The sequence below is a fragment of the Athene cunicularia genome, assembly GCF_003259725.1.
Source record: "Athene cunicularia isolate RWA chromosome 5 unlocalized genomic scaffold, athCun1 chr5_part1, whole genome shotgun sequence".
NCBI lineage: Eukaryota > Metazoa > Chordata > Aves > Strigiformes > Strigidae > Athene > Athene cunicularia.
In genome coordinates, this window is record NW_020799101.1 from 29,830,973 (window position 1) to 29,858,798 (window position 27,826).

General features: G+C 33.6%; 1 protein-coding gene across 1 annotated transcript in view; it reads left to right on the forward strand.

Annotated features, from left to right (window-relative positions):
- The window catches only part of STRN3 (striatin 3), a 48,650-nt gene that overhangs the window by 10,513 nt on the left and 10,311 nt on the right, over positions 1–27,826 (forward strand). Inside the window, exons 6-11 of the mRNA XM_026849085.1 lie at positions 510–651; positions 6,195–6,305; positions 12,757–12,897; positions 18,616–18,749; positions 26,320–26,495; positions 26,616–26,663. Coding sequence (XP_026704886.1) covers positions 510–651; positions 6,195–6,305; positions 12,757–12,897; positions 18,616–18,749; positions 26,320–26,495; positions 26,616–26,663 — 752 coding nt within the window. The remainder of the gene's footprint in view (positions 1–509; positions 652–6,194; positions 6,306–12,756; positions 12,898–18,615; positions 18,750–26,319; positions 26,496–26,615; positions 26,664–27,826) is intronic.

Consider the following 27,826-nt stretch of genomic DNA (forward strand, 5'->3'; position numbering starts at 1 on the left):
GTATAAGAGACAGGTTTAAGATGAAGGTGTGGTAGAACTAATAAAAAGTCACTTTTCTGAAAACACCATATTTTCCAAGCTTATGCTTAGTACTGAAATAGAACTGGGAAAAAAAAAAAAAAAAAGAGGCTTCTGGAGCAGTAGAAAACACAGTTTGTTTGTAGATCTTCACTGCAGAGCTATTGATGTTGCAAGAAAATCAACACAATTTTCCAAGTGTTATGTTTTAAATAAAAAATGAAGACTGGGGTGTATGGGATTGTTTTTGTTGCTAAACTTAGTGTCAGTACTCTTCATTTCCTGATGATCACTAGACTGCACTGTGTGCTCTTTTTTTATAAGCAGCTCTAGATCTGATGATACTTAGGTGTCTTTATTCTGCATTTCATGTTGAAAAATGTTTTCCCCTGTAACTAAGACTCAAAGTAATCTATATCACTTCTACCTAAATATTTGAGTAAAGAGTCTGTTCATGATTCAAATGCAGAAAAATTTTTATCTGTTTGCAGATTGGTAATGAAGGTTTAGCTGCTGACCTTACAGATGACCCTGATACTGAAGAAGCTTTGAAAGAATTTGATTTTTTAGTGACAGCTGAAGATGGTGAGGGAGCTGGAGAAGCTCGAAGTTCAGGAGATGGAACAGAGTGGGGTAAGATGCTTAAAAAAGCATTTAGAAATAAAAGAATACTTGTTCATGATAGTATATAAGATTGCAATATCTACTAAGATGGTGTGGATGTGTGGATGATTGTGATGATCAAATGCTGATGCTTAGATAATAGTGTACTGGATGCTGAAACTTTCATATATATATATATATAGGCTATTGTAGTTGCCACAAATATAATTATAGTTGCATTTGTTTCGAGTTCAGGTTTTGATTACAAAAAAATAAGAGGAGAATATTTTATTTCTTGAATAAGAGGCTAGATTTCTGAATGTTTTTATACCTGACTTAAATTTGCTTTCACAACTAGATTTACTCTTTTTTTTTTCCCCTCATATTTGTTTATGACCAGGAGCTTTAAACTTTTGTGCTCAAGTTAAATGAATTTCTTTGGTGTAGTTATAAAAATGGGCAATTAGTATATTTAGTTTTTCTGGCTGAGTGTTTAGAAGTTATTGCTCATGGGGTTGCATTAGTAGAATGAAACAAATACTTTCATACTGGCCCAATTATTTAATTATTTATTTTAAATTTAGAGTAGATAGATAATAAATTTAAGTAGGTTACTAATTTGATGTGAAACAAAATATGCTAAGTCAGAGACTCCTGGAGCCTACATGTTTCAAAATAAGAAATTGAAACAGGGAGAGAATTTGGGTAGGAAAAAGAATAATGAACCAAGTAATTCCCATCTGCTTTGATATGAGAAATTGACCATCTTCATTTCTAAACTGTGGTGCAAGCAGTTTTGTGGTTGCATAAGTCTTACATTGTCTGGCCAAAAGTCTGTCTTTCATTGTAAGGCCAAAAAGTGCCACTAGATCATCTTCTTTGGCCATTTTATGTCATTGAGACAATGAATTTGTCATACTTAATCACCTTGGTGAGCAAAGAGAATAGAAACATCTACAGAAATCAAAATACTGGCACATCTTCCAGGAAAATCTTCCAGTCTTGATTTTGAAGGTACCAAGGATTAGAAAGCATTCCTTCCTGGAAGTTAGTATCAAAGGGTTAGTCACCTTTATTTTTAAAACTCAGTCTTTTTTCTAGTTGGAAGACAAAACTGGACAAACTGTTACCTTTAGTTTTGGTAAGACCTATGTATTTTTAGAAGCATTTTAGTTGCTTTGTGTTCCCCTTTGAAGGCGATGTTATTTGATTAGTTTCTTGATCATCTTTTTATTTAGCCAAACAGACAAAGCTTTTGGTATAAGATGTCTCATAGGCCTTGAAGCCAAGGTTTTGAATTTCGGTTCGCAACATCCCTTCAAATGTATAGTTATGCAGAAAGTTCTGGTTCTAGCTTCAGTCTTACCACTGTTGTATATAGAAGGAAAGACAGCTTGATGCTATAATTCATGCAGTCAAAGATTTACCTGTTATTTCAGAGCAGACTGCTGAAATTTCCTGATCTAGCTTGTCCATTGAAATTCCAGGTCATTACTTTTTAAGACTACTTTCCAGCGTGTTACATCTGTGTTGTCTTCTCAGGTAGTTACCCAATATGGAGGGATTCTGATATATTTGCAATGCTGACTTTGCAAGTTAAATTTTCTCAAACTTGTTTTTGAGCAGTCTCAAACTTAAAAATAAAATATAATTTAAAAATCTATTTTAAAAATCAAATTGATCAACCACACTTTTCACAGAGCGGTTTGAATGTCTTTTATTACAGTTTAAGTGAATCCATAGCAAAATTGAAGCAGAGCATTTGAGAAGTTTATACACACTCGTGACAGCTTTTTTTGCAACAACTGGTTTAACTGCAGTAATTCCATTCTTACCAAAACACTCGTGTGAGGCAAGGAAAAGGAGGGGAAGAAGTAAACATAAACCTATTTTCATTTTTAAAAGTGTGTGTTCCAAATTTTGCTGTATGAAGAAAATATGTTTGTTGTGTATTTTGTACTAACTTACTATTTAAATGAGTCAGAAGACATATTTCCAACTGTAGTAGCAATGCTTTTTCATAGTATGTCATTGATTTTAGTTCTTTCCTTAAATGGATGTTTAAGGATACAGTCTATCAGGTCTTGGAGTTATGTGTCACTTTTTTAAAGATTAGGGGGTAAATTTAAAATATTTAAAGACAATGATTCTTTATTACTTATCAAAAATAACATTTCAAATATCGTCCCACTTCATTGCCTTCTAAAATAAAATAATACATTGCCTAAAGCAATTTATTTTAGCCTGTCACATTATTTTGAATTCTGTGAAACTGTTATTACTTGAAATCTCCAGGTCTATGCACTTATTTATTTTTAAGGGGAACTTGATTTCAATGAACAATTGCCATTACTTTCTAAACAATTGCATCAACCATCAACTTTAGTATTTAAGTTATTTTTTTTCTTCATAACACGAATAGTTGCTCTTCTGTTTTCTTATCAGCTTTTTTTCTTCCTGTTTTAATTTTCCTGTCATTGACATCTTTCTATCACTTCTTACTCTTGCAAGGGTTTAGGTTCTGAAAAAATGTAAATATTTACATCTGTATTTCTTTATAATGCTTTTTATTATCTGGAAACCAAACTTCTGATGTTTAGTCTCTAAACTTACTGCCTAGTCTTGCTTTATTATTAATTTCAAAACTTAATCATCAAAGTATTGTTTGTAGGTCTAACTTCAGATACACTAAAATATTTCATTGCCAGATTTAATAGTTAACTTTTTGCTATTGGAGACTTCTGCAAACCAGCCACTGAGTGTAGAAGTTCGGGGTTTTTTTTTTTCCTTCCTATAATACAGCTTTTTATGAATGCATCTTTTTTTGTAAGTACCTCATTTAATATACTTTGAGTCTTAAATTATTTTCAAACATTGTGATTTAAGTCACGTGATGTGTTTTACTTGAATCTTCAAAATATTGAAAGATGATGAAATTCAGTGCTAAATAAAGATGCAGCACATTAAAAAATTAGTGTACATTTTTAGATTAAGAAATTTGACTTGTGATAATATAGTATCATTAAGAAAAAGATGCATATAAAACTTGTTTACTTAGACAGTAATAAATACACATTGTTATGTATTATGTTATATATTACAGATGTTACCTATTATGGAGTCTTTTTATTCTGATTATGATTTCGATGACTTAACTATGTGTTCATCACTGAATTTCTCCTCTCCATGAAACAGAAGTTCTGTTTACAGATGGACCATGACTCAGAGAATGACTGACTGTGCCCAGAATTCTGGGTGGCAGACTGTGACTGGAATTCAGAGTATCTTGGGTCATCTTTTAAATAAAAAAACCCTTTAAAATAAAATTTAATCCTTTCTTTACTAAATGGTATTAGCTAGTGGACATCCTGAATCCTCTGCAGTGTCCTGATGTCAGTTCAATGTGAGTTCTAAACACTGAAGGCAGTTTGATGAAGTTCACTGCTAGGGGGAAATTACATAGGTCTTGCTGTTACATGTCTCTGTTCTGATATAGCTAAGTGTATCTAGGCATATCTGAGAGAAACACTGCTGAGTTTTCCTTAAAATCTTCATTGAAATTATTTTCACAGCCTCTCTGGTTAATCAGAGTTAGTTTTTTATCTCGTTTTCTATTTACAACCTACATTTCAGTAGCTGATAGCATTGTTTCTGACTGCAGGCTTAGTTTTTCCTGTTTTCTGTTGTCTGAATGAGCCCAGTTCCTTCAAATTCTTTGTATTGCTATTTAATTCCCTGTTTGTTTTGCAATCTACATGCATTTTCTAAACTTCTAGCGTAGAGCACAGACTGGACATGTTATTTCAATGTTGTCATTACCATCACTGAATTATGTGGACTACTTCAGGTTTAACGCACCACACCTTGTAAAACATAGCAGAATGATGGTTTTGTTGTGACTTTTTTGGTTTGTTTTTTTACAACAGCATTACATTGCTGTTATGTATAGTCGGTTTCTGGTTCAGTTTAATTCCTGAATCCTTCTCTGCAATGTTGCAACCTAGCTGATTATTTTCCTTTTATTAATGGTGCTTTGGATATATTTATTTGAATTTATTCTTAACTGAATTTCTTTTCATTGGGTTTTACAGGGGCTTTTCTGTTGTTTTTCCCAATTTCCTTCCTCTTTTGGTTGGGCATATCCTCTGATATCTTTCTGTGCCTCTGGTATTTCTCAATTAATCTCTGTTCTTCTCTATCAATGTTTTGGCCCTGTGATCATAAAGATTGAGGTATTTGTGTTTGCAGTTGGGTAGTTGTAGCTGTGGTTTGGTGTAGGATGTCATCGTTCCGTTCCCCTCTCCACAGCTCTTTTTGGACAGCTCAGGGGGCTTTGCCATTACGCTGACCGTTTCATGCTTTCCACTCCTGCTTTTTTCTATATTCAACCTCTTTGGTCAAGATTGTTTCTCTTTGTCATTGATCAGCCCTATTTGAATGGTGGTAGATGTATCAACATCCTAGGGTATCTTCTCATTTGTTGTCATGTTCTGTCATGAAACACATATGTAGGAATAACTCCTACTGGTTTGCATCGTAAATGCATGTTTCTTTGTTTCTGCTGTGTATGGCTCCTCTTGTGCACTTTTATGACTGTAATGATTATAACTTCAAAAATGACTGTTTAATGGAAGCACTGATATCATAGGCACGATTGGAAGTTGGGAACTGGGAAATCTAGTTTTATTATTTTATGCCTAAAGTGTTTGTAAGCATAAGCTTAACTGGCACACAAACCAAGTTTGATTGCTACCTAGTTGGCTACTAGCAAAAGTGCTTCTGCATATGTTACGTTTACCTTGTCTTAGAAACAAGTTTATCTTTTTATTAACTCTGTGTTTCCAGAAATGTTTGGGGAGTTTAGAAAAGTGGAGATTTGACTTTTCTTGGAGAATAATTAATTCTGCAATATTTGTCAAACAGAAAAAGACATGAGACTAATGTGGAATGTTGTCTTTCTGTTAATTATAATTTAATTGCTGAAATGCAGTGGGATGTCAATTTTATTCACCTATGTAACTTACTTTATGTAAAAAGCTGTGTTTATAGACTGTTTCTCTGGTTAGATGTAGGACCAAGGTTTCTTGTGCATGTAGAATGAGTGCGAGAGGATGCATGGTGATCTCTGTGAATAAACTGGCTCTGACTTACTCAGCTTGCATTTTCATGAGAAATATAGCATGACTACTTTTATTTGCTTATTTGACACTGGCTGAATAATTTCTTAACACTGTCTTTCTAAAGATGCAGTAATCGTTTCTGAACACCAATGAATTTTTGTGTATTTTGAAATATCTAAATAAAACAGTTACTTATGAAGGTTAATTTGTTTACTCCTTAGTAACAAATTAACATACAATTTTCAAATATGTAACTGGTATTATACAGTGGCTTGGAAAACTGTATGAAATAAGACTTAGTATTTTGTAAACGTAGAACTGAGACTGCACCTTTAAAGTAAAGATTTATTAAGAACTTTTATTAATGCTTTTATACAGCTATGATAGTAAATCGCCAACAGCTTGCATTGCCAATTGCTGATTTTTTTTCTTTTAATAATATGCTGCATGTAGACAAAGATGACCTGTCCCCAACTGCTGAGGTTTGGGATGTAGACCAGGGACTAATAAGTAAACTGAAGGAACAGTACAAGAAGGAACGAAAGGGGAAGAAAGGGGTAAAGAGTAAGTGCAGATTCTGAATCTTGTAATGCAACGTTTTTTTGCTTATCTATATAGAAGAAATTTTTTTTTTCTCACAAGTTCTGTTTTTGTTTTTTTCATTAAGCATCATTTTCTGTAACGGGGGCAACCAACTTTAACTTTCTACTTGCTGAATGGGAATATGTCAAAACCTTTGATAGCCATTTCCTAGATTAGAAATGTTGAAAACACATAAAAATTTAAGGTTAAATAGTTAAAGAGAGCTAAATGCTTTTAAATGTGAGTGTAAAAATAATGAACAACTTGCATTTTGAGGATATTCCTACTCTGAGAAGTTTTCCGAAAGATTTAAACTTTATCTGTTTCTTAAAGTATAATACTGTAGTACTGTTGGGGGGTGTTATTGAGGTGGTTTTGATTTTAACATGAGCTTGAGTCAAGCTATAATTGCTGTTTACGGGCTTCTAATTATTTTTACAGTCTAAGGCAATGAGAATAAAAAAACGCCTGTAATGTAAATGCAAACTTTTTTTGTGTCTTTATTTAGAATATAATCTTTATTTTATGGTGCCCTTCACTTTTCTATGCAGTTATCACATTTTGATTGACACTTCTTTACTCTTTAAGAGTTTTCAGGCCAGTTGACCTATTTGAACTATGTAAGTTAAACCAAATTTCAGTATTGAAATACCTGGTAAAAATGGTTTTGTAACTTACATCATCAAGTATGCAAAGTTGTTAGTGGACAGATTGTTATGAAATCAGTGTCACTCTAGAGAAGCTCCCTTGATTGCAGTGGTTTTTATTTTGAAAGTATATTAAAACAGTGTCTGGCAATATTTAGTAAAAAATATATTTTTTCCTTGATTTGAAAAGTTGTGTGAATATGTACTAACTAAATTGATAATTAAAATATACTTCCTGCAGAATTCTCTAATTAAGATTGGAATTTACTTTGTAACATCTAACAAAATTAAGTTAATGCATGTTGATTGTTTTTTCAGCAATTTTGCATGACTTGCACGTACACACACTCATACAAACGTAAAACCTTTGAAGTAAAGATTTTTACCTAGTCCTTGGTTTGATTAGAACTTACAGGAATAATTGGGATGCTGATGGGTATCCTCATTTAACATGTAAATCAGCAGTTGACAACAAATCCACATGAAGTATTTTGTAGGGTTAAGAACTTCCTTTTCGTACTAAAATGGACTTCTTTTATTTGAAATTTTCTTACTAAACTCTGCATTTTCAAAGCACAATGACTACTAAATAAAAGCATATGTTTTGAATTCTGGGAAAAAATAAACTAATTAGGGGATGATTTTTACATTTATCTCTCAAAAATTGTGACTTTAAGTTACCACATATAAGATGTTCTTAAAACTATACTTTTGTTCTGATTCTAATCTTTTCACAGACATCATACCAGTTAGTTTCTACTTTCTGACCTGTGCACAGATGTAAACCAGAGACAAAGTAGTATTGTTCTAGGATTATAAATTGTATGAAAAACTCTTCTCAGGCTTCCAAAGTTGTTTTAGTGCCATTATTTTGTCTTATCTAGAAAGGATGTCTCTTTCCTGCACCTGTTGCTTCCTTGGCTGTTACGCAGTCAAGAATTTCTGTCATCTTTTTGTTTTTTGAGCTGTAGACCTTAAAATTTCCAGAACAGGAGCATAATTCTCACCCATCAAAAATAGCTTTGTCAAAAATTGGCATTTTAGTGGTCTACATTGCCAATTAAATTGGTTGTGACTATCGTTTAAAATAAATAGTACTTATTATATTCAAAATGTCTCATTGCAAACCTTAAGAGTTTGCAATATTATTATCAAAACTTTTCTTGTCCATTTTCCTGCAGTTGCTGCAAATAGTATATTAAGTTTTGTACCATGAATGACATGACAAGTTGGCCATTAGTTATTATTGGATGTATATTGTCTTTTGCCAAGGTGTGTTCCACTGTCAAAACTTTCTTCATCTTTTTCTTCATCTTAAGTAATTTTGAAGCCTGCTTATGTTCACATAAGAGAATTTTAGGAGTCAACTGTATGTCACAGTGCTGTGAGGTCATTGTGAAGTCACTGTTTAGTGTTTTGGGTTTTAAGTTTAAATTCTCCTTTGGGAAACCCTGAGCTCACATAGTCAGTCTCACAGGGTGATTTGTGGGATTCTGCACTTGAGTCATGTTCATTATAGTAGTTTCTTATTAAAAAATTGGCATCTAAATCACTGAACTAATTGAATGAGAACTCCACACACAGTAAACGTATGTGTAAAAGACTGGGCAGGTTTATTTAAATCTGTTTGCTTGATTTGTAGATTTGTTTTTTCTCAGCCTTTTTAACATTCCGAGGCTGAAAATAATGTCAAAGGCCGTCTTTATTCCTGGTTTTCATGTCTGATCGTTCGTCAACTTCAGTTTGAATATTCATCTCTTACTTTGCTTGTCAGTGTATTGTCAGACTTCCATCAGAATTTATTTCAAGCAATATCAGAATTTATCAGCATGGCAGTATATTATCATAAAGATCAAATAAACATACATTGACTATCACTTCTTGCAGTGCTTTGAGAACAGTATAATAGGGCAGATACTGTAACGGGTTCTTTTGTTGGATATGCATCTGGTAACTACCATAATCTGCATTTAGACTGTTGTCTTCATAGTAGGGTCTTCATAGCCCTGGCCCAGGTATGGTAATTTTCATTCCAAATTTTGAGATAAATAAGTGAACAGAAATAGGTTTGATCCTATTTTGATATTTCTGTAGCTTGCATTCGTCTGTTCTCTTTTGGATAGAACACCTTAATTTAGGTTATCTTCTCTCAGCACATATGTTTTCATAATGTAATAAGTGTGTTTTTTGTTTTTTGGGGGCTTGTTTGTTTTGTCATGATAATCACCATGTTATGTGGAAATGCTACTTCCTTATGAAAGGATCTTTAAAAAGAAAACAAAACCTAAAAACTAAAACAAACCAAAAACTTCCCCACACTTAAATTACCTTAGTAATATCAGCTGTAAGATAATCCAAAACCTGTTTATTGAAGAGTTCTTAAATTAACCAAAAAACAACCAAACAAAAGACAACACAAAAAAGCCCATCATAAACCAGCTACAACCTATTCTTGACTTCATTGTGATAAATAGATGAGTTAAGTTTGATTTCTACAGAACAATTCTAACAAACTTAACTTTTACAGTGATATGCTGAATTTAAGGCCCGTTTCTTGCCCAAGTTTGGTAAGATCAGTTTTGGCAGGTAAATGAGGGAATGACTGCTTTTCAAATACAGTCTGTCACATTTTCAGAACATAATAGTGGAAATGATGCATATCTCATTTCATACTATCAGGTCAGTGTAATGTGTTCTCAGCGATTTTAAAAATAGCTTTCACATCTTAAACTGTATGTGTACATCACTGTTAATATGAAGATACTTTTGCTGATTTTCCTTAATTTCCTTGAAAATTCTCTCATTTTTTAATTTTCCTGGTCTTTTCCCTCACTCAGTCTAATCATTCTGTATTTATGAAACAGTATTTGTCCTGTTCACTTTGCTAGCCTTGATTTCTGGAAATACAGTGTAATAGTTTATAGGCATGAAGACAGATTTGGATTTTACCATTTTCATTACCATCAGCTGTTGATATAGAAGGATCCCTGTGTTATAGTCAGGCTTGGGCTATTACATCTTGAAGCTAATAGAAATCTGTTTATGTCTTCTCAGACTACAAATTTTCAGCACTGAATATTCAATTACTTTTTTCACTTGATCTCTGAAGGAGGATACACTGAGATGGGATTGTACATGTTTTGTGTTTGTTCATAACAGGTTCGTGTTTACTGATTTTTTTTAAATTTTTTTTTTTTTTCAGTTTTGTCTTGAGAATGAAACAGTAATCCAGTTTGTGCCTTGAACATAGCTGCTTATACAAAGGCAGCACATTCTTATCCTTAGAAATCTTTGTAACATTTAAAATACTTCAGCAACTATGTATGAAATCTGCACAGTCTGTGGGGGTGGCACAATCTTGAATCTTGACATTTTCCAGCATGAAATACGGAGAAGTTGTTGGGAACAGCAGCTGCTCTTTTATAAACTTCAGAAAGAAATTTCTCTCTGCACTGTATGATTGAGGGCTGTTCTGAGGTTATGCCTGAAGGATAAGAAGTGACTGAACATACTGAGAAACATTAAAAGGCAAGGCTGACAGTCCCCTAACCAGTGACATACTAAATGACTGGCTGGTTCAAGGCAGCAGAGCAGGGACGATATTTCTAGTTACTTCTGAGTGTGCTCTGAGACAAACTTCTCGTGCCCATACATTAGGTCTGAAAGCATCTCCAAAAGATGCTTAAAGTTTGGATGTGAATAAGAGTTTATAAGCCATTTTTGGCATTTTCTATCTGTGTGTTGAACACTTCATGCATGTTGACATCAAGAAGACAAGGGTTTTTTATGAAAAGCAAAGGATATATTAAAGTAGACAGTTCAGGGTACCCATCATGACTTTTATAATGTCATTTACTGATTGCAAGAATGTATCTGCTGCTGGTCATGGTAGGTGTCTAGCTGATGGCCAGCTGGAATAAAGACAAAAGCAGGCTTTGTGGCCTGTATGGTAGAGACTTGGCCATTTTAAGAACCACTTTTGAAATGAGATCTCATCTGCTGACTGCAGTTGAGTATTGTACCTTTGAAATTAAATCCCATCTGTCTGGTGACTATTAGAAAAAGGTATTGGTGCAAAAGAAACATTTCTCTTTTTTATTATTTTACACTCTCTTCATTAGCTCAGATCACAGGTTTCTAGAGTCACTTCTACATGAGAGTGAAATGAAAATTAGCCACTTGAAATCTGTTCTGGTACATAAGGGAAATGTTTGGAAGCCATTTTTATTCTCAAACAACTTCTGGGTAGCAGAATTCATAGATTTAATTGGAATACTGTGTTCCATAAAAAGGAAAAATATCAAAAACACATACACACAAAAGTATAGGGAATTCCATTATTTGGCAAAATGAAAATGTTTTGCAAGTATTAATGAAAATGAGTTATACAGCATACCTCTTGGGGGTATACATGATATATTTTCACTATGATTGTACTTCCAGAAATACTTTTCATTATCATCCATCTCTCCAGACAATTCTCCATTTTCTCCAGAGAATTAAATTATTGATAGATACTTATTTTTTAACACATCAATTTAAATAATTTTTTGTCAGGGAAATCTAAAAATGGAAATTATTAGATATTATTTGCAAGAGTGTGTTTTAGTGTTTAACTGTATAAATGAACAGTTCTGCTTTTGATAAGTCATCTGTAATTAGTGTTTACCTTTTACTTTTTTGAGAATAAAGGCTTTATTTTAGTTTCGGTTTCCTTTTTAATAGAAGCAGTACATGTCACCCTAGACTATAAGAAATTGTTTCCTAATGCTTCGTTTACTAAAAAATTGACATATTTGAAAATTATTTAAGTTCTAATATGCCCTTTTAAAGATCGTAAACATTTTTATTTTAACTAGTTTAAAAGCATAGTTTTTGGCGGTGGGGTGGCAGGTTTTTTGTTTTAAATTTTCAACAATATAACTGCGTGCAGTCCCAGGAAGGACTCTTATTTAAAAGCTGATTATGTTTTGCATCATTGTGGAGATTCTGTCAATGAAATTTCACTTTATATTAAAACTTGACTTTTTGACATGCAATCTATAAGGTGGAAGCAGGATTGAATTTATTCAATTAAAAAAAATTAGCCTATTCTTGTTTGCTATTGTCTACATCATGAATTTAATGCACATAAATCCCTATGCTTTGTTTCTAGAGACATGCTTGTATAATAAGAGTAATATACTTCTGCAGTTTCATGCAGTGGTGGAAGCATTGTTGCTCTTGTGTTTAATAAACACTTTATACAATTTAAATACCATTCAAAAGCAGGGAAAGTTAATTGTTTGTTGCACCCCCATTATGAGTTGTCTGTACTTTTTTCCCTCATCTTTAACCTTATTTTTTATTTGCACTGTTTTTCAGTGTTAAATTGTTTAGTATAAAGTTGCATAATATTATTAGCAAATGTTTAATTCATATGTATTTTGTATAATAGTTAATGTTCTTTCAATATTTGGTTTGTCTTCCCATGAGGGCTGTAAGATTATTTTTTTCTCTCCTACAGGAAATTGTAGAATAGATCTACAGAACACAAAGGATTTATTCTATGATTGAGTGAATTAAAACTGTTTGCATGTAGTTTTCAGATTTGATGTATTAACTCATTTCGATTTCCAAAAGATCAATTTTATTAATATACAGAGACAAAAGAAAAGCATTGTATTTATTTTAAGGAGGTCCCATCAGTAATTATTCTTGTTTCATTAGTTTAATGGATTTTTAGACTTCAGTCAAGTCAAGCGGTAGCAATCAAATGAATCTTTGCTGCTGACGTTAATTTACAGGAGTCAACAGGACAAAACTTCACGACATGATAGCTGATCTGGGCGATGATGAGATACCCCACATCCCTTCAGGAATCATTAATCAATCTAGGTCACCCTCTTCTAGAATGACTGATCATGAAGGTGCAAGAGCAGAGGAAGGTACAAACCATTCAGCTACTTATTGTATTTCAGGAGATTTCTTATAGAAAGCACACGCTGTAATTTACTGTCCCCTCTATAAAGCATAGTGCAACTGCAGATTGCCACATTATTATTTTATTTGTAATTCTTCCCAACTGGTTTTATAAGAATATGGCTTGAGTTTCTGTGGCTTATTGTAACTCACCATTATTTCATAAGCATTTTAAAACGACTTTATGTACAGCAGTGTGTTCTAATACTATTCACTATTAAATCCCTGTTTGCAGACTCCCCCTGTTAGCAAAACCTTTTACAAATAGGGTGTTACTGATTGAGGGGAAAAAAGGTGAGTATTAACATTTGATACACAGTTTGCATTTTAAAGTGAATTTTAAAGGGGTTTATTTAAGTTATGAGACTAATTTGTCTCTTTTCCTGAAGTTTAATGTTCTCTTTTTTAAAATTCTCTTCCTTTATATATGCAGGTGTACAAAGACACTACTTATTTCTTTACAAAGTATTGTTTTCAATTTCAGGATTTCCTTAGGCAATGAAAATTAGTGGCAAGCTATTATCTAAATAGTCCAAAATCTTATATTCAGCTTTATTTTTTAAAAGGAATTATTTTCCTTGTGTTAATTTTGATATTAGAATATGACTATGTAAATTCTGTCCTCTGCTCAGAACATACTCATTCAGAATACTCAGCTGAATTCAGATTTGGCTCCTTTATGATGATCTTTGACCCGTAAGCCCTGGCGTGGTATCAGCTATACAAGAAGTGGAAAGAATTTGCGTTACTACTGATCCTAATAATCTGTTGGTTCTCTGACACTTCCATCACCCCTGACCCCACAAATGGTTGTCACCAGGCAAGCAGAAAAATAGAACTTTTGCAGGGAGGTTTCTTTGTTGTTCTCCCAAACTAATCTTTTACAAGTGTTTGTCTTCCCATGTTCTCTTCTTTCCTTTTCCTTTTTGTTTTTATTTATGAGTTAAAGATGAACCGCTATCAAATTTACCTGTGGAGTGCAATTGAAAAACCTACTGGTGAAGTTCCACTTTTTAAAACTTGTGGATATACATTTAGGTTGTATTTAGGTTTATTATTTACATGCTTTAGGTTGCTTTTAGCCTTGTTAGGGTATTAAGGGCATGTGACCCTATAGTTGCAGTTCTTGCAGTCTGTCTTAGACTATTTTTCTTAGGCTATACATGTTGTGCAAAGGAACACAGATGTTCATTGTTAAGGACAGGCCATATAGCTCTTGTCTCTTCTAGAGACTTTACATTTAGAATAATGTCAGAAAAACAGTCTTTCTGAAGAAATATATGCTAAATTTAAATTTGGTAAGGACTCACTTTTATTGCCTGGTTCCTGTAGCATAAACACTGTGCTACATTTCAAATAAAGATTGTCCACACTATTTTCAAATTTCAGGATTATATTTTCATGCCGTTCAGTGTGTTCATATGTTTTCATCTTATCAGTGTAATTTGGGCTTATGCATTAAGAGTAGTAGTATGTATATCTCTGCCATTGTATATGCTAATTGTGGTTTCTGCATAACTTTTGGACTTCAAAGTTAGAGTGTAAATTCTGCTGTTTTGATCAGAAATTTCATCCTGAATATTATGTGGCTTTTTGAGTTTTTGTCTAGTGTATGGTGCAAAGCTGCAAGCAAACAAGGTTAATGTTGCTTTGAATTCCTTTTAGGTCTGTCTTTTGTTAGCAAGACCAAATACCTCCTTATCATAAAATGCAGATTTCACTGTTTAATTCAGCTGCGTTTTAAAAGCAAAGTTCTTTGCAGGCAACTTTACATTTTCTTGCTGGGACAGACTAGCCTATACTAATGAACCAAGCCATAATGTTCTTAGGACTGTATGTAAGGTTTATACTACACTCTGTAGTGTTAAAATTCTGAGATAGTGGTTGATAATTTTGTTTTCATATAGAAAACATAGTGTTATTAAGATCACTCTTTTCCTTGAGGAGAGGAGAGGGTTCAGGGAAGAAAATAAACTATGGTTCTGATTGGCTGGGAATATATCTTTTATATCTCTAAAGGTATGGTTTTTGGTTGTGGTTTTTTTTTCCCCACTCTGAAGTGCCTGATTAAATAAAATTGTTATGCCGTAATTACACTTTACAGTTTTGGCCATAAGAAATTGGGGTTTTCATTTCACCATATTGCATCACTTTCAGAATGAGAATCAACTGCATCATGATTCTCCATCCAGTATATTGTACAGAGAATTATTATTTTCATGGTTGGGTTTTGGGTTTTTTTAATATCTAGAGATTGTGGTGGTGTCAATATATAGATTGACATAAAAATAGCAGTAACAGCTAATTGCTTGAGCATTAACTACTGCTTTTGGTGTACCACACATTAACGTTTGGAAAACAAGATTAAGATGTCTCTGTTGTATAGTAGACAACAACAGCATATGTGAGTGTACATATCTGATTAGAGATTAAAGTAGTTTTCAAACTGTACAAATATTACTGCTTAATTTTGACTTGATTATGTATGATGTCAAGAGCTTGAGGGTAAGAAGTGCTGATTAGGATTGGCCAAGTAAATATTTAATTATTGCATTTTTTGTCACCTAGTTTCACCTAGAAAGAAACTTGTACTATCACTTACATTTTTACTTCATATTTACTGATTGCAAACTCAGATAAACATATATATTATGCTATGAAGATAGTATTGTACTCTGTGTGTTAGAAAAATACTCAGATTTTTATTTAAAGATGAAAAGCATTCAATAAGTGATTTATTTAACTATCATTTGCATCTATCTATTGATGCATTGATTTTAATATGCAGAGTTGTGGGTCTTTATTTTTAGTAGCTATAACATCATGCATCTTTCATTGTGTTACTTTTCTGCCCTTTTTATAAAAACAGCTTGCAAGCATTTTTTTAACCTACTTTGGATATGTTTTATTTTAAATAATAAAATGTGCAAATTATAGTTATACAACATACTATACATGCATATTAGCAACTTCAATATTGAGAAATAGGCCCCTAAGTTTGTTAGCATTAATTTTTAAGATCTAAATAAAGGGATATTCACCTCTAATGCAAATAAAGCTTGATAAATTTATAATATAGATGCTTAAGTGGTAGTGTTTTTCTGTGGCAGTGCTTCATTTTTAGTATAAAGCATATAAAAATTGATCTATTAAAAACAGATAACATTAATTTCACAAATAATATGACAAGTTCAGTGGTTACTTAAGACTTGTGGGCCTGTCCTAAACATCAGATTGGAGTCACAGAATCACAACAGGGATGGAAAGTGTCCTAAAGTTCAAAATGAGCATATTGCCTCCTTTCTGTGTAGTGATCAGCAGCTCTGTTCTATAATGATTTGGGAGGTTTATCTTGTAAACGGATACTTGTATTTGGGAGAATGAGACCTTGTCAAGACTGTAGAGGCAAGCCAGTTTTGAAAATTCCAAATGAAAGTATTGGAGTCCTTCTGTGGGAGTCAAAAGAAAAAGGAAAAAAATCCCCACAAAACCAACCAAACAATGATAATAACAACAACATGCACACACACCCAAAAAAGCCCCCACCTCTCCCTGTTTCTTTTGCAGCTTTTATCTTGTTTTGGTTTGTTGGTTTTGTGTTTTTTTTTTTTCCTCCCACTATTTTTCTGTCAGAAGTAAACCAGGAAAAACTTGTTCTCTGAAGTAACCAAGGGGCTAATTGTTACTCATTTGAGGATTTCACAATTTAGGCTCACCCAGAGAATGTTTGTGATACTATTTTGTTTCTTGCTTAATATAAAGTGTTGTTTGTATCTCCTTTTATATTCAGCTCAGACACTTCCACTAAGAAATCAATCTGTAGAAATTCTGATCTCATTTAATAAGCATGGATGACTGGGTACCCTATTGTTGCTGCCGCTGCCCCTCCCCCCCCTCCCCCCAAAAAAACAAACCAAACCAAACCAAAACCCAATAGCAAGGGAAATAGGTGAGAAGATGGAAAATAATTGGGTGTTTTATCAGAACATGGCTTTCAGAAATATGAGTGGTTTGGAACAGGCTGTAAAATTGAGAGTTCTAGTAAAATATTAATGGAAATGAAAGGTTTATTCATATAAGACATAGTAAGCTATTTTGGGCTGATAAGTTAATGTAGCATTCTGATAGGTCAAGACTTTTGTATGGATTGTGAATGTTTTAAAAAGGTGATTGTGCCTGATTAGAATACTATTTGCTCTTCTTATTCAGGTGTAAGAACAGCAGTGTTTATTCTTACATAGATAATATTCTCAGATTTTTCACATACAGTTGTACTGCCTGTGCTAATATGGTTACATTTTCTTAATACTACAGTATTCTCCAGCATTAGAAATTGTGATTTTTTTTTTTTTATTATTATTTTTTAATCTGGCTGGGCTGGCTTCTCTTTGTGTAGCCATAGCAATGATTACAAACATCTAGAACTTTACACCTGTTTTGTGTTACTTTCTTCAGCTGGAGTGGAACATAACTAGGTTACCATTCAGATGGGATGCTACAGAATAATAAAGATGCATGTTCAAAATAAGAATTGTTGAGTATTAGTCCTCTTGTTTGGAACTATATTTTTAAGACCAAAACCAGGATATAGATATTTTTCAGATTTGGAAACTTTTTTTCTTCCTCTGAGTTTCAAGGTTTTACTGAGAGCATTAGAAACAAGGGGGTGGCATTAAGGTGAGACCATAACTCTCTCTGCCAAATCAGTGAAATCCAAAATTCAAGCAAGTTTAATTTTTCAGGATGTCAAATACAGTTTAACATATTTTGCAGATGCTTGCACTTAACTAAAGTTCACACATAGCTAAAGTTGTAAGTACTCTACCTAACAAATGTTCCAGTTTTCCCATAGAAAGGAATACTGATATGAGTAAAAGCAGCTTCTAATATATGCTAAGGTATTACAATGTTTAAGCCTTTATTCCTGTTCCTTAAACTGATGTTTGTGGGTAGAAGATATACAGAATTGCTGAAGATTGTAAATAATATGGATGAATATTTGAAACTTTATTATTCAGATGTGAATTGATATAATTTGTATTCATTCTAAATGACGATTAACAGAAAGGTTAATTTGGGGAAGGCACAGCTAGCAAAGATAAATATCAGTAGAGTGCATTTTAAATTAGAATGCAAAATCATGCTGAGAAAGTGAGAGGGAATTCATGAATAACAGATGTTTTAATTTTTTTAATCATCCAAAAAAACAAAGTAAAAGAGATGTTTTACAGGAGGCCTTTAGCCTGAGACATGAAAAAAACACTTATACATGAAAGTAGAGATATTTGACTAGTATAAAGCACAGAGACTTATTTACAACTGGATAGAAGGCAGATGTCATGGTGTTGTGAATGAAGTATTTAGCTGAGAATTTGGAGACCTGGGATATGCATTCAGTATTGCAATGTAAAGTCAGTCAAGTCATTTGTCAGTAGCAATGAACACCTCTGTCAAGTTGAAATCAATTGAAAAGCATGATATAAGAATTGTGTATTTAATATATGTGTGTGTGTTTGCACATGTGTGCGTGTCTTCATGCTCTCTTGTTTTTTAGTAGGGGCAGTATGTAGTACATACAAGTTCAGTTTTAAACTCTGCTTTGCTTTTAAGTGATGAATAATGCAGTTTTTGATCAGTTTGAATTATTACATTGAGACTTAAAGAAACTGTTTTGTTCTTTGTAGCTGAGCCAATAACGTTTCCACCTGGAGGAGGCAAGTCATTTATTATGGGTTCTGATGATGTGTTGTTAAGTGTACTGGGCCTTGGAGACCTTGCAGACTTGACAGTAACAAATGATGCAGACTATAGTTATGATGTAAGTGCAATTTTATTTTAAAATTCTTTATGTGGTTTAATTTAATCAATAATAGTTGGGTCCCCTTTCCCCATCTCTGAATATTACAGATGCAGAGAACAGAGATTTCACTAGCATAAACTATTACTTGGGAGGAGGAGGGAGCACCTTGTGAATGGGCTAAGTAATTTGGGTAATCAAAATTAAGTGAGATTACTTGTTTGTTTTCTACTTAAATAATTTAATTCAGATTTTGTCACTTGGAGAATGTTTTACGACATAAAATAGACTGACATAATGTGAATTTGAACAAAAATGGCAATTATACCTTGATATGGAGAAGACATGGCATAAAACACAAATATTGATATTATTTCTTTGTTCTTCCCTTTGAGTTTACCTAGTGTTAACAACATAGATTATATATAGTAGTATATTTCAGATATAAGATTTGGGGTCTATTTTTATTATAATCCAGAGTGTTCTGACATTTCTTTGACCATGTTCAGAAGGCTACTACCAGTAGTGTTATATGAATTTTTCATTGGCTAGTAACATTTGATAGCTGGTTAGGAAAATGTTCAGGTAAGTCTTAGGTATTGTACTGTATTTAAAGTGTTTTGTGGTTTTGAGCTGTGGTTGTTTGGGGTTTTTTATTATTGTTGTTGGTAAGGTATAGGGTCTGAAAATACTTGCGTGTGACTACACACCTTTTAAAATCATGGTCATTCTTCAGTATTGATAACTGGTAGGATTATTAATTGCTGTAATGAAGTGCTAATACTTAAATTTCTTCGTCACTGAAAGGTGTTACATTACGAAGTTTTACTTTCTGAATAACAAATTAAAATGTTAATTATCCATCCTTCTATTACTACACTGAATAAAAACAAATGAAAGAGCTTTTTTTAAAAATATTTGGAGCACTTTCTAAATTTGTATAATACATCATCCTGTTCACAGTAAAGATTAATTTTCAGGTTGTCAGCTTAATTTCAAATGACATTACATTTATGGGAAATCAGATAACTTAATATCAGAGTTCAGTTTCAGGTCTCTGCATTTTCTCAGGATTTTGCCTTCTGTCTAGCTAAATATCTTGTGTAATCATGCGTAAAATGTATTTGACTTGTGGATCATATACAATTGTTTAGAAAATTGTCACTTTTAAAAAGAAGTTTCAATTAAATCTATGAACAAGTGGACTTAGTAAAAGCTTTTCAAAAGCTTCAATTGTAATGCTTTAAGGCAGCTTAAGTTTGAAACATCCAAAACTGGATGTTCCTAACTACTACTCCCAACTAGTAGTAAATTCCCCTGGGAATTATAAAGCTGAATCGTTTGGGGCTTTGTTTTACATAGTGCTGCATTTACTTGCTTAAATAACCTGTAAATGCTCCTGTTTTTATCTTCCTTGAAGAATTAAGAAAAGTTTGGTTTAATGTTAACTTGTTTGAGGAAAAATACTTATTTTAAAGCAGTTTAGTTTCTCAGATCAAGCTTCTGAATTTGTCAGTTGATTATTTTATTTTGTTTCAGTGTTATTCCTGTTTTACTGACAGTAAATGAGGCATCAAAAAACTAAATGGTATACTTTCAGTAGTGAGGCAGCTACAGTTGTGAGATTAGATCACAAATTGGTTTTGCAGTTGCATTGCCCTATTCCTGAGTTCAGAACTTTGGAGTATCAAGGTCTAGTGGGTCACACTTGCTCTTCATTAAATTTGTAAAGGTGACATGACAATATTTGACTCTTAAGGCACATGTTTGTAACCACAGAATTTTCTGGTTCTATTTGCTTTTAAAAATCTAAAATATTTGTTAAGCACCCTTCTTTCCTCTTCTGCTGACCAAAATCCCAAGTAAGTCAATCTGTATGCTGGACAATTAATTCATGGACTAACTAGTATGGTGACCCTTAGGGTTGTTGTGTAATACTGTATTTTGCATGGCTCCATTCTTGGTTGGCTGTTTTTAATATCATGAGAATGATTATTAATTGCAATTAATAGCATAAATTCCAGTATCTGTACAACTCCAGTATTAGTGGAATACTTTGGCTCCATTATAGATCATTATTATCTATTGTTCTCCAATTAGCTTTCCATTGAGAATTACTTATATACATATAAGGAACAAGAAGTTCCTGGGCTGAAATGATAGTTTGGAAGAACAGTGAGAAGCAGTATCGCTATTCTTGTACTTTTTCTTATGCATTTTTTGTTGGTTTTAGCTACTATCAGAGCCCAATGCTGAGCTAGAATCATCTTAGATCAAAATAATGCAATCATTAATATATTCTGATGCCACAATGGCAAATATATACCATACTTCTTTCTATGCTGAAGAGATTGCAGGAGTGTCTTTGATGTAAAAGAAGGAATTTGTGACATCTACTTCAGGAGCTCTAGTTCTGTAGGGAAAGCTGATCTGTAGAGGATGGCCTGTGAGAGACTTCCAGAAGCGTGACTAGTTTTGAGGAAAATGTCATGCTTGATTGCAACATTGCAGCTTTGCAGTATGTTACTGTCTTTTGTGAAGTACAGCTTTCTCATAAAACAGTGTGTAGCTGTTTTGCTTATTCCAAAAAGAAGGAGTATTTACAGATGAGACAAGACAAACTCATGAATCATTACAGTGAATAATGTGATTGACACTGTTTCAGGTGAATCTGTGGTACTTGTGACAAACCTGACAATACAGTTCTTATTGTACAAAGAGTGATGCAGAATATAACTTGGAGTTGCCTTTGCTCTTGGGAAACTTAAAGCAGAGAATAGCAGTGATAAATAACGCAAGTATGAAATACCGCTTGAACCAGAAAGGGGTTTGCAGCTGAAGACAGAACCTCACAAATTTGTTGAAGGTTTGAAGGTATCAGTGGTCCTGTAGATGAAGATGATCTTAGTGCTTCAGTGTAGTTGGATTTTCAAAATTTTCTTATTGAGACCCTTCATTAAGAGAGGCTCTTTAATTACAGCTTAGTTTGGGAGGTATGTAGGGGGAGGTTATCTCATGCTTTAATACCTGTCTGATGCAGGAGACAAAGACAGAAATAAGTTTTTTTCTTTCTTTACTGGATCATTCACCAAACAGAAATGAGAAGTCACTGACTATAATTGTCACTTTGTTCCCTTGCTTCCTATCCAGTCTTCCTTTCCCAGTGATCTTAGCGTATCTGCTATCTCTTAAAGCATATCTGAAAAATGCAGGGTGGCTTCTGAATTTTTTGTCTGTCAGAAAAGATCAAGTTGAAGTATCAACACAGATGGAAATAATTTTTTTAAACATTTTTATTTAAGAGGAGAATCTCTGTTCTGTCATGGATCTGAAGAGACTGAAATTCAGATGCTATTAGTTCTCCATCACAGTGTTTCTTCAGGTTAAAAATTTCTTGATAATTCTTAATTTCTGAACTTGTTTCTATATAGCCGTGGAGCTGCAAAGTAGTAAGACTGTGTCTTACCAAGTACTTGCAGGACATCTTAATCTCATGCCCCTGTAAGCTCAGCTGAAGCCACCTTCTTTTCTAATAAATCTCCAGATAAGCAGATAATGTTAATGTTTAAGTAAAACGACAAAACTCCCCAAATGCTTAATATTCTCACTTCTTGTATTTTGGTTCTAATAAGTCCATGCTCTTCACATAGCTTGTGTGAGTCATTATAGTGCATGAATAAATACAGTCACAATAGGGTTCCACTAGCTTTCATGCATCATTCCTTGATGAGTGTTGTATTTTGAAAAGGAGAGGATATGTGGACAGGATGGGGATTAAGTTTTAAATCTTAAGAATTTCAACTATAGCTGAACATTTTTCTGTATGTGAATGATTTAGTGCACAGATTGTCCACAACAGTAGTCATTTGTGATACAATACAGTCATCTCAAGTCATGTCTTTTTCATTACCTAGTTCTTTATATTTACCTCAGTGCCTTGTAGTTGTTTGTATGCTGAGGGAGTAATATTGTTACCAAATCAAATGTTCCCATTTGTATGCTGTAGGATTGGCTCTGAGATGGAAAGTTCTCACTTATCAGAGGATTTAAATTTTGAAATCTCCAATCAGTCACAACAATGTCAAGAAGAAAATATCATTAAAAGGCACTGACTATAATCGCTAATTGTTGCTTTGTAGTTCCTCTGCTCCTCCTCACCGCTGTAGGTGAGTAGTTAATTGAGATAGGGAAACACAGGTCCTCTTACTACACTGTAAGAATTCTGTTGCCTGCAGAGGCAGGAAGAGCTTCCTTCCCTGGTGTCTTATTTCTTTACTTTTTGTTTTGTTTGTTTAGCTCAGGTGTAATACCTTTCAGTCTGGTTTGTTGGCAATTTGCAAGGCAGAATGAAGAGATTGCTTGCCTGTGTTCCCATATAGATGAACAAAATGAAGGCCAAAAGGGATTTTTATTACGTTAGATTGAGCAAGTATTATAAAGCAGGCATTTCCAATTGTGATTGCTCCTCTAATCTGTTTTGCAATTTCTTGTGGTGTATGGTTTGTATGATTTTTATTTCGCTTGAAGTTTAAGGAGAATATGTGATAAATGTTTTTTGGGACATGTAAAGTGTTTTGTGTCTCCTGACCTTAGATGGGTTGGTTTGGGTGTTGGTGGGGTGGTTTTGGGTGGGGGAACAACTCTTCTTTGGTTTTGGTAGATGCTGCTATTCTAAGCATCTATTCTGTGGCTGTTTGTGGTCAGGGGACTAGGATCAAGGCTTCAGCTGATCCCTCTTAGTCCTGTTTAGTGAAGTCCCCCAAAGTTCAGGGAAAAAGGGAGGAGCTAGTGAAGTCATATGGTTCCATAGTCTGTCTTCTTGTGACTTTATTTTTTGGCATTTACAATAGAGACATTAAGACTCAACGGGTTGGTGTGTCCACACCTTCTGTCTTGGGAAGCTTTTGAGATGTCACACTTTAGAATATACAGTGATATAATGATACACAGTTTCACATTTTACTACTTTTCAATTATACCTCTTGCCCATTTTGTATCTTATATCTATCCTCTGTAATTTGAAAATCCTTTTTCCAAGTCCTTGACTGTTTTTGAGGTGCATTTTTTTTCTTAGCGGTTGCAAGGTTCTCTTCTTAAAGAGGTGCCAGTTGTTCTCTTACTCTTGCAGTAAGGATGTCAAGATTCATTGAAAACTTGGATGGGGGGAAAAATTAAACAGGAAAATGTCAGTTTATGTGCATATATATCTAAATATATTTTTAGGAAGGTGTAAGTGGTGTCTTCTAAAACAAGCAAGATATTTGAGTTTTTTGTAAAAAATTAAGGCTTTAAAGGTATGCTTAAGGTAGGAAATGTACCTTGTTTTTTGTAACTTTGTAAATTCTGTGCCTTGCGTTTTAACAGATTCCTCTGAATTGCTAAGAATGAGATTACCATTGCAACAGCCATTTAAAAAAAAAAAAAAGATGTAATGAACTCTTCTCCTTTTTTGTTGTTGTTGGGTTTTTTTAATAAAGACCATTGTATTCAGTCCTGATTTTGTTGAATAACTCTTCATAGCAACTGTAATAGAAATCAGTGTGGCGTGGATGCACATCACACCCAAAGAATCAAGGTCTTCTGTTTAATCTGGGACATAACAACATATGCTAAAATTAGCCATTGCTTTTTCAAATGTTTGGCTTTAATTTCTCTAAGCCCCAGATCACCACAAGTGCATGAGACAACATGAGCTACCCAGGTGGATGAGTACATTACATGAGGATTATATTGAGAGAGTCTGCTAGAAAAATAACTTTTTTTTTTTTTTTTTTTTTTTTCCCCTTTTTTTTTTTTTTTTTCCCCCTCTTACCCACTTTAGATTCAGGGAGGTGAATAAATATGCAGTTTGGGCTGAAATCTATCAAGTTCAGTGGAGAAGTCCAGAATTCCAGAATTCCACTCTGTTCCCTGAAACAAAAGATTATTCTTTTTATGAAACTTGTATATAATATGCAGTGTAGTGCTAAATAACTTTAAAAAACTCTGCAGTATTCAGTATACTTCAAAGTAGGAACAATGGAAGCATAAAAAAGGATGTTTTTTATGAAATGTAATTATGAATTGTATTTGTTGGATGGTAGTATAAAAAATAAAATCCAGGTTACATGTCTGGTATAACAAGTTTCTGTTGATTGATCTGAATTTGGCATAATTTGCACTTATGCTGGAAATTTATGTTAATATAAGAGGACAGCAAATGTCTGTATGTCTGTAACTCAGAAGAGTAAATTTTATTTTCTGAGCCTTTCTATTTATTTTGATTGGATAGCATCAAATTTAGAGTGAGTGAGTAGTGGTAATTCAGTCCAGGATATAGATTTGGTCCAAGAATACTTATTACAGTATATGTTATGATCTGGTTTTTATTTTCAGTCCTGACAGATATAAGATACTATGATTTTATTAGCTATGGGAGATTTTAATCTCTTAACGGTGTTTCTGAAAGTATCTTGGGATACTGAGAGATTCTGGCCTACAGTTGAGAAACATGCTTTAACAATTATTTGGTGAATAGATAGTGTGTAAAGCAGAGGATAAGATTAGTTTCCATTTGTTCTTAGTTTGCTAATTTTAATCATCTAAGTAAAGTCGATTTTCTAAACTCCCTTTATAATTACTTGAGGGGAAGAGAGGAGTACTTGCATATGTATTTCTCCTTATGATGGAGGCTTAGGCCAAATGGGATGTAGTCTTTTAAGGGTCTGTTTTGTTCTCTGCATAATATAAATTGTATTCAAAGCTTTTAATTTAGTCTCTTGCAGTCAGTAAAAGAGTTTGGGCTTTCTGGTAGCTCTTCTGAGTTACCTATAATTAATATTATAAGCAGCTGTAATTTTTAGATTTTAGCCAGACAGTCTATGGGTTAAGAGTATGAATTGGATGTTTACAATACATATATGTAAAGTTTGTATATTTGCTTCACATAGAAACTAAGTTATTGTCTCACTAATATATTTAAAACTCATTAAAGACTTTAGAAAATATTTATATGTAATGTTATGTTTAAAATCATGACAAATGTGTACTGGAATTTGGATTACCTATTTCTGTGTACACACCTTCATGTGTAGAAGTATTCAGGAATTACATATTTCCTATCATTCTCAGTCAAGTTATTCATCTGAGGAAGATCACTCACGGGGTACCTGAGCTCATTCTTATTGTGTTTAAGTGATAAATGGGCTGTTGACAGTTGTAATCTCTTCCTTGGGTGCAGACAACATAAGCAATGAAACCTCTATCTTTCTTCAGGGAAGAAGAATTAAAGTATCATTGCACAAAAGGATTAAAACCAGTTTTTGAAAATAGTGGCTTCTTGTCTGTGTATTTAGCATTTTACTCCATTCCACTCTGGGATGAAAGAAACTATTACAATAGAAGAAGTTGCAGACTACCTTGCATGCCAGAGAGGGAGTTAGAGATGCATATGGACAGATTAATAGATAAATGCGAATTTAAGATTGAACATGTATTAGCTGAATTAAAAATAGCATGTTTTCCTAAAATATGGGGGAGATATAGATATATATATATTATACATATTTTTAAACCCAAATAAAATTATTCCTTTCCTTTTATTTTTTTTAAGCTGCCAGCTAATAAAGATGCCTTCCGAAAGACGTGGAACCCTAAGTATACGCTACGCAGTCATTTTGATGGAGTGCGGGCATTAGCTTTTCATCCTGTAGAGCCTGTGCTGGTTACAGCCTCTGAGGACCATACTCTAAAACTTTGGAATCTGCAGAAAACAGTTCCTGCCAAAAAGCAAGTATATGGGTTTTTGTAAAACATCAGTTGTGTTTTAAATGCCTTTGAATAACTCTTAAATGTTTTCAGAGTTTTTCAGTAGAGATTTCATGTAATACCTCTTCCTTTCTCTTTCAGGAGTGCCTCTTTAGATGTAGAACCCATCTACACATTTAGGGCCCACATGTAAGTGACATTATTAATGCTTGACAAATGGATTCATAAGACATTTCAGTGTAAAAGCCACAAATGTGTTCTGGTTTTAATCATATAGACAAAGTCTGTTACACTTTGTAAAACAGGTAAAATAATGAATTGTACAGTCCATGATAACACAAGACGACCAGGAAGTGGAAAATGTGGATAGTTGCAAGGGAAAGAAGTGACTGTAGAAGATAATAATGAAACCACCTGAGTGATGCCCATGTCTTGGACTGTGGATTTTATATATAATATGTGAAGAAGATAAATAAGGTAGAATTTATTAGTCTTAGTATCTTCAGGTACAGGTCCAAGAAATTAAAAGTACAGATGCAATCATCAGATTAAAAAAAAATCAACCCCCTGAATGTGAATTCTATGAATGAGAAATCAGGAGATCAAGCTAGGAGGATTCTGAATCTTTCAGGGGCATGATCAAGAATAAGAGATAAAATTTATTTGCCAGGATAGGCCAAAGTGTACACCCATAGGGCATGCGTATTAATTCGTACATATGCCCCTCAGGGCTGGGGGAACTTGGAAATTACTGAGATATTTGTGGTAATCACAAATTTGATTAATACCTGAGTAAAGTTCTGATAGCTACAGTCAGTTCTCTTGCAGTGTCAACCCAGGCTTCCTCCTTTCCCACCTCAGGTTTGTCTGCTTTGTGTGCCGATGGTGGTTCGTTACACACCATAACAAATATTTTCATTTCTGATTGCAGTCTAGCCCGAGGTGTTGGGAAAACAGATGTCACAAACTAGTCTGAAATGGGGAAAAATCTTTGTTGTGGTAGATGGTGACAGTGAGCTAACCTGAATTAAATAATGTTAGTAAAATTTGCAAGTTCAGCTGGGACTTGCAAAACTCTTAGTGATTTTTCAACTCACATTAACTGCTCAGTTACTAATTTTGAATTTTGCTTTCTTCCAATAAGAAAGCAAGACAAAAATGCAGTTCCTAGCCAGTCATGGTAGTTTGAGTGTCCTTTGCTTATATAACTAAAGACCCAGTCTCCAAACCAGTCAGCAGGTAAACTTCACGACAGCAATTTAATAAGCGTCGAAGTGGATAATACTTCCTGTGCTGACCTTGACAAAAAAAATAGTAGTTTGTATTAGGAAATCTACACACAGTGTCATCAC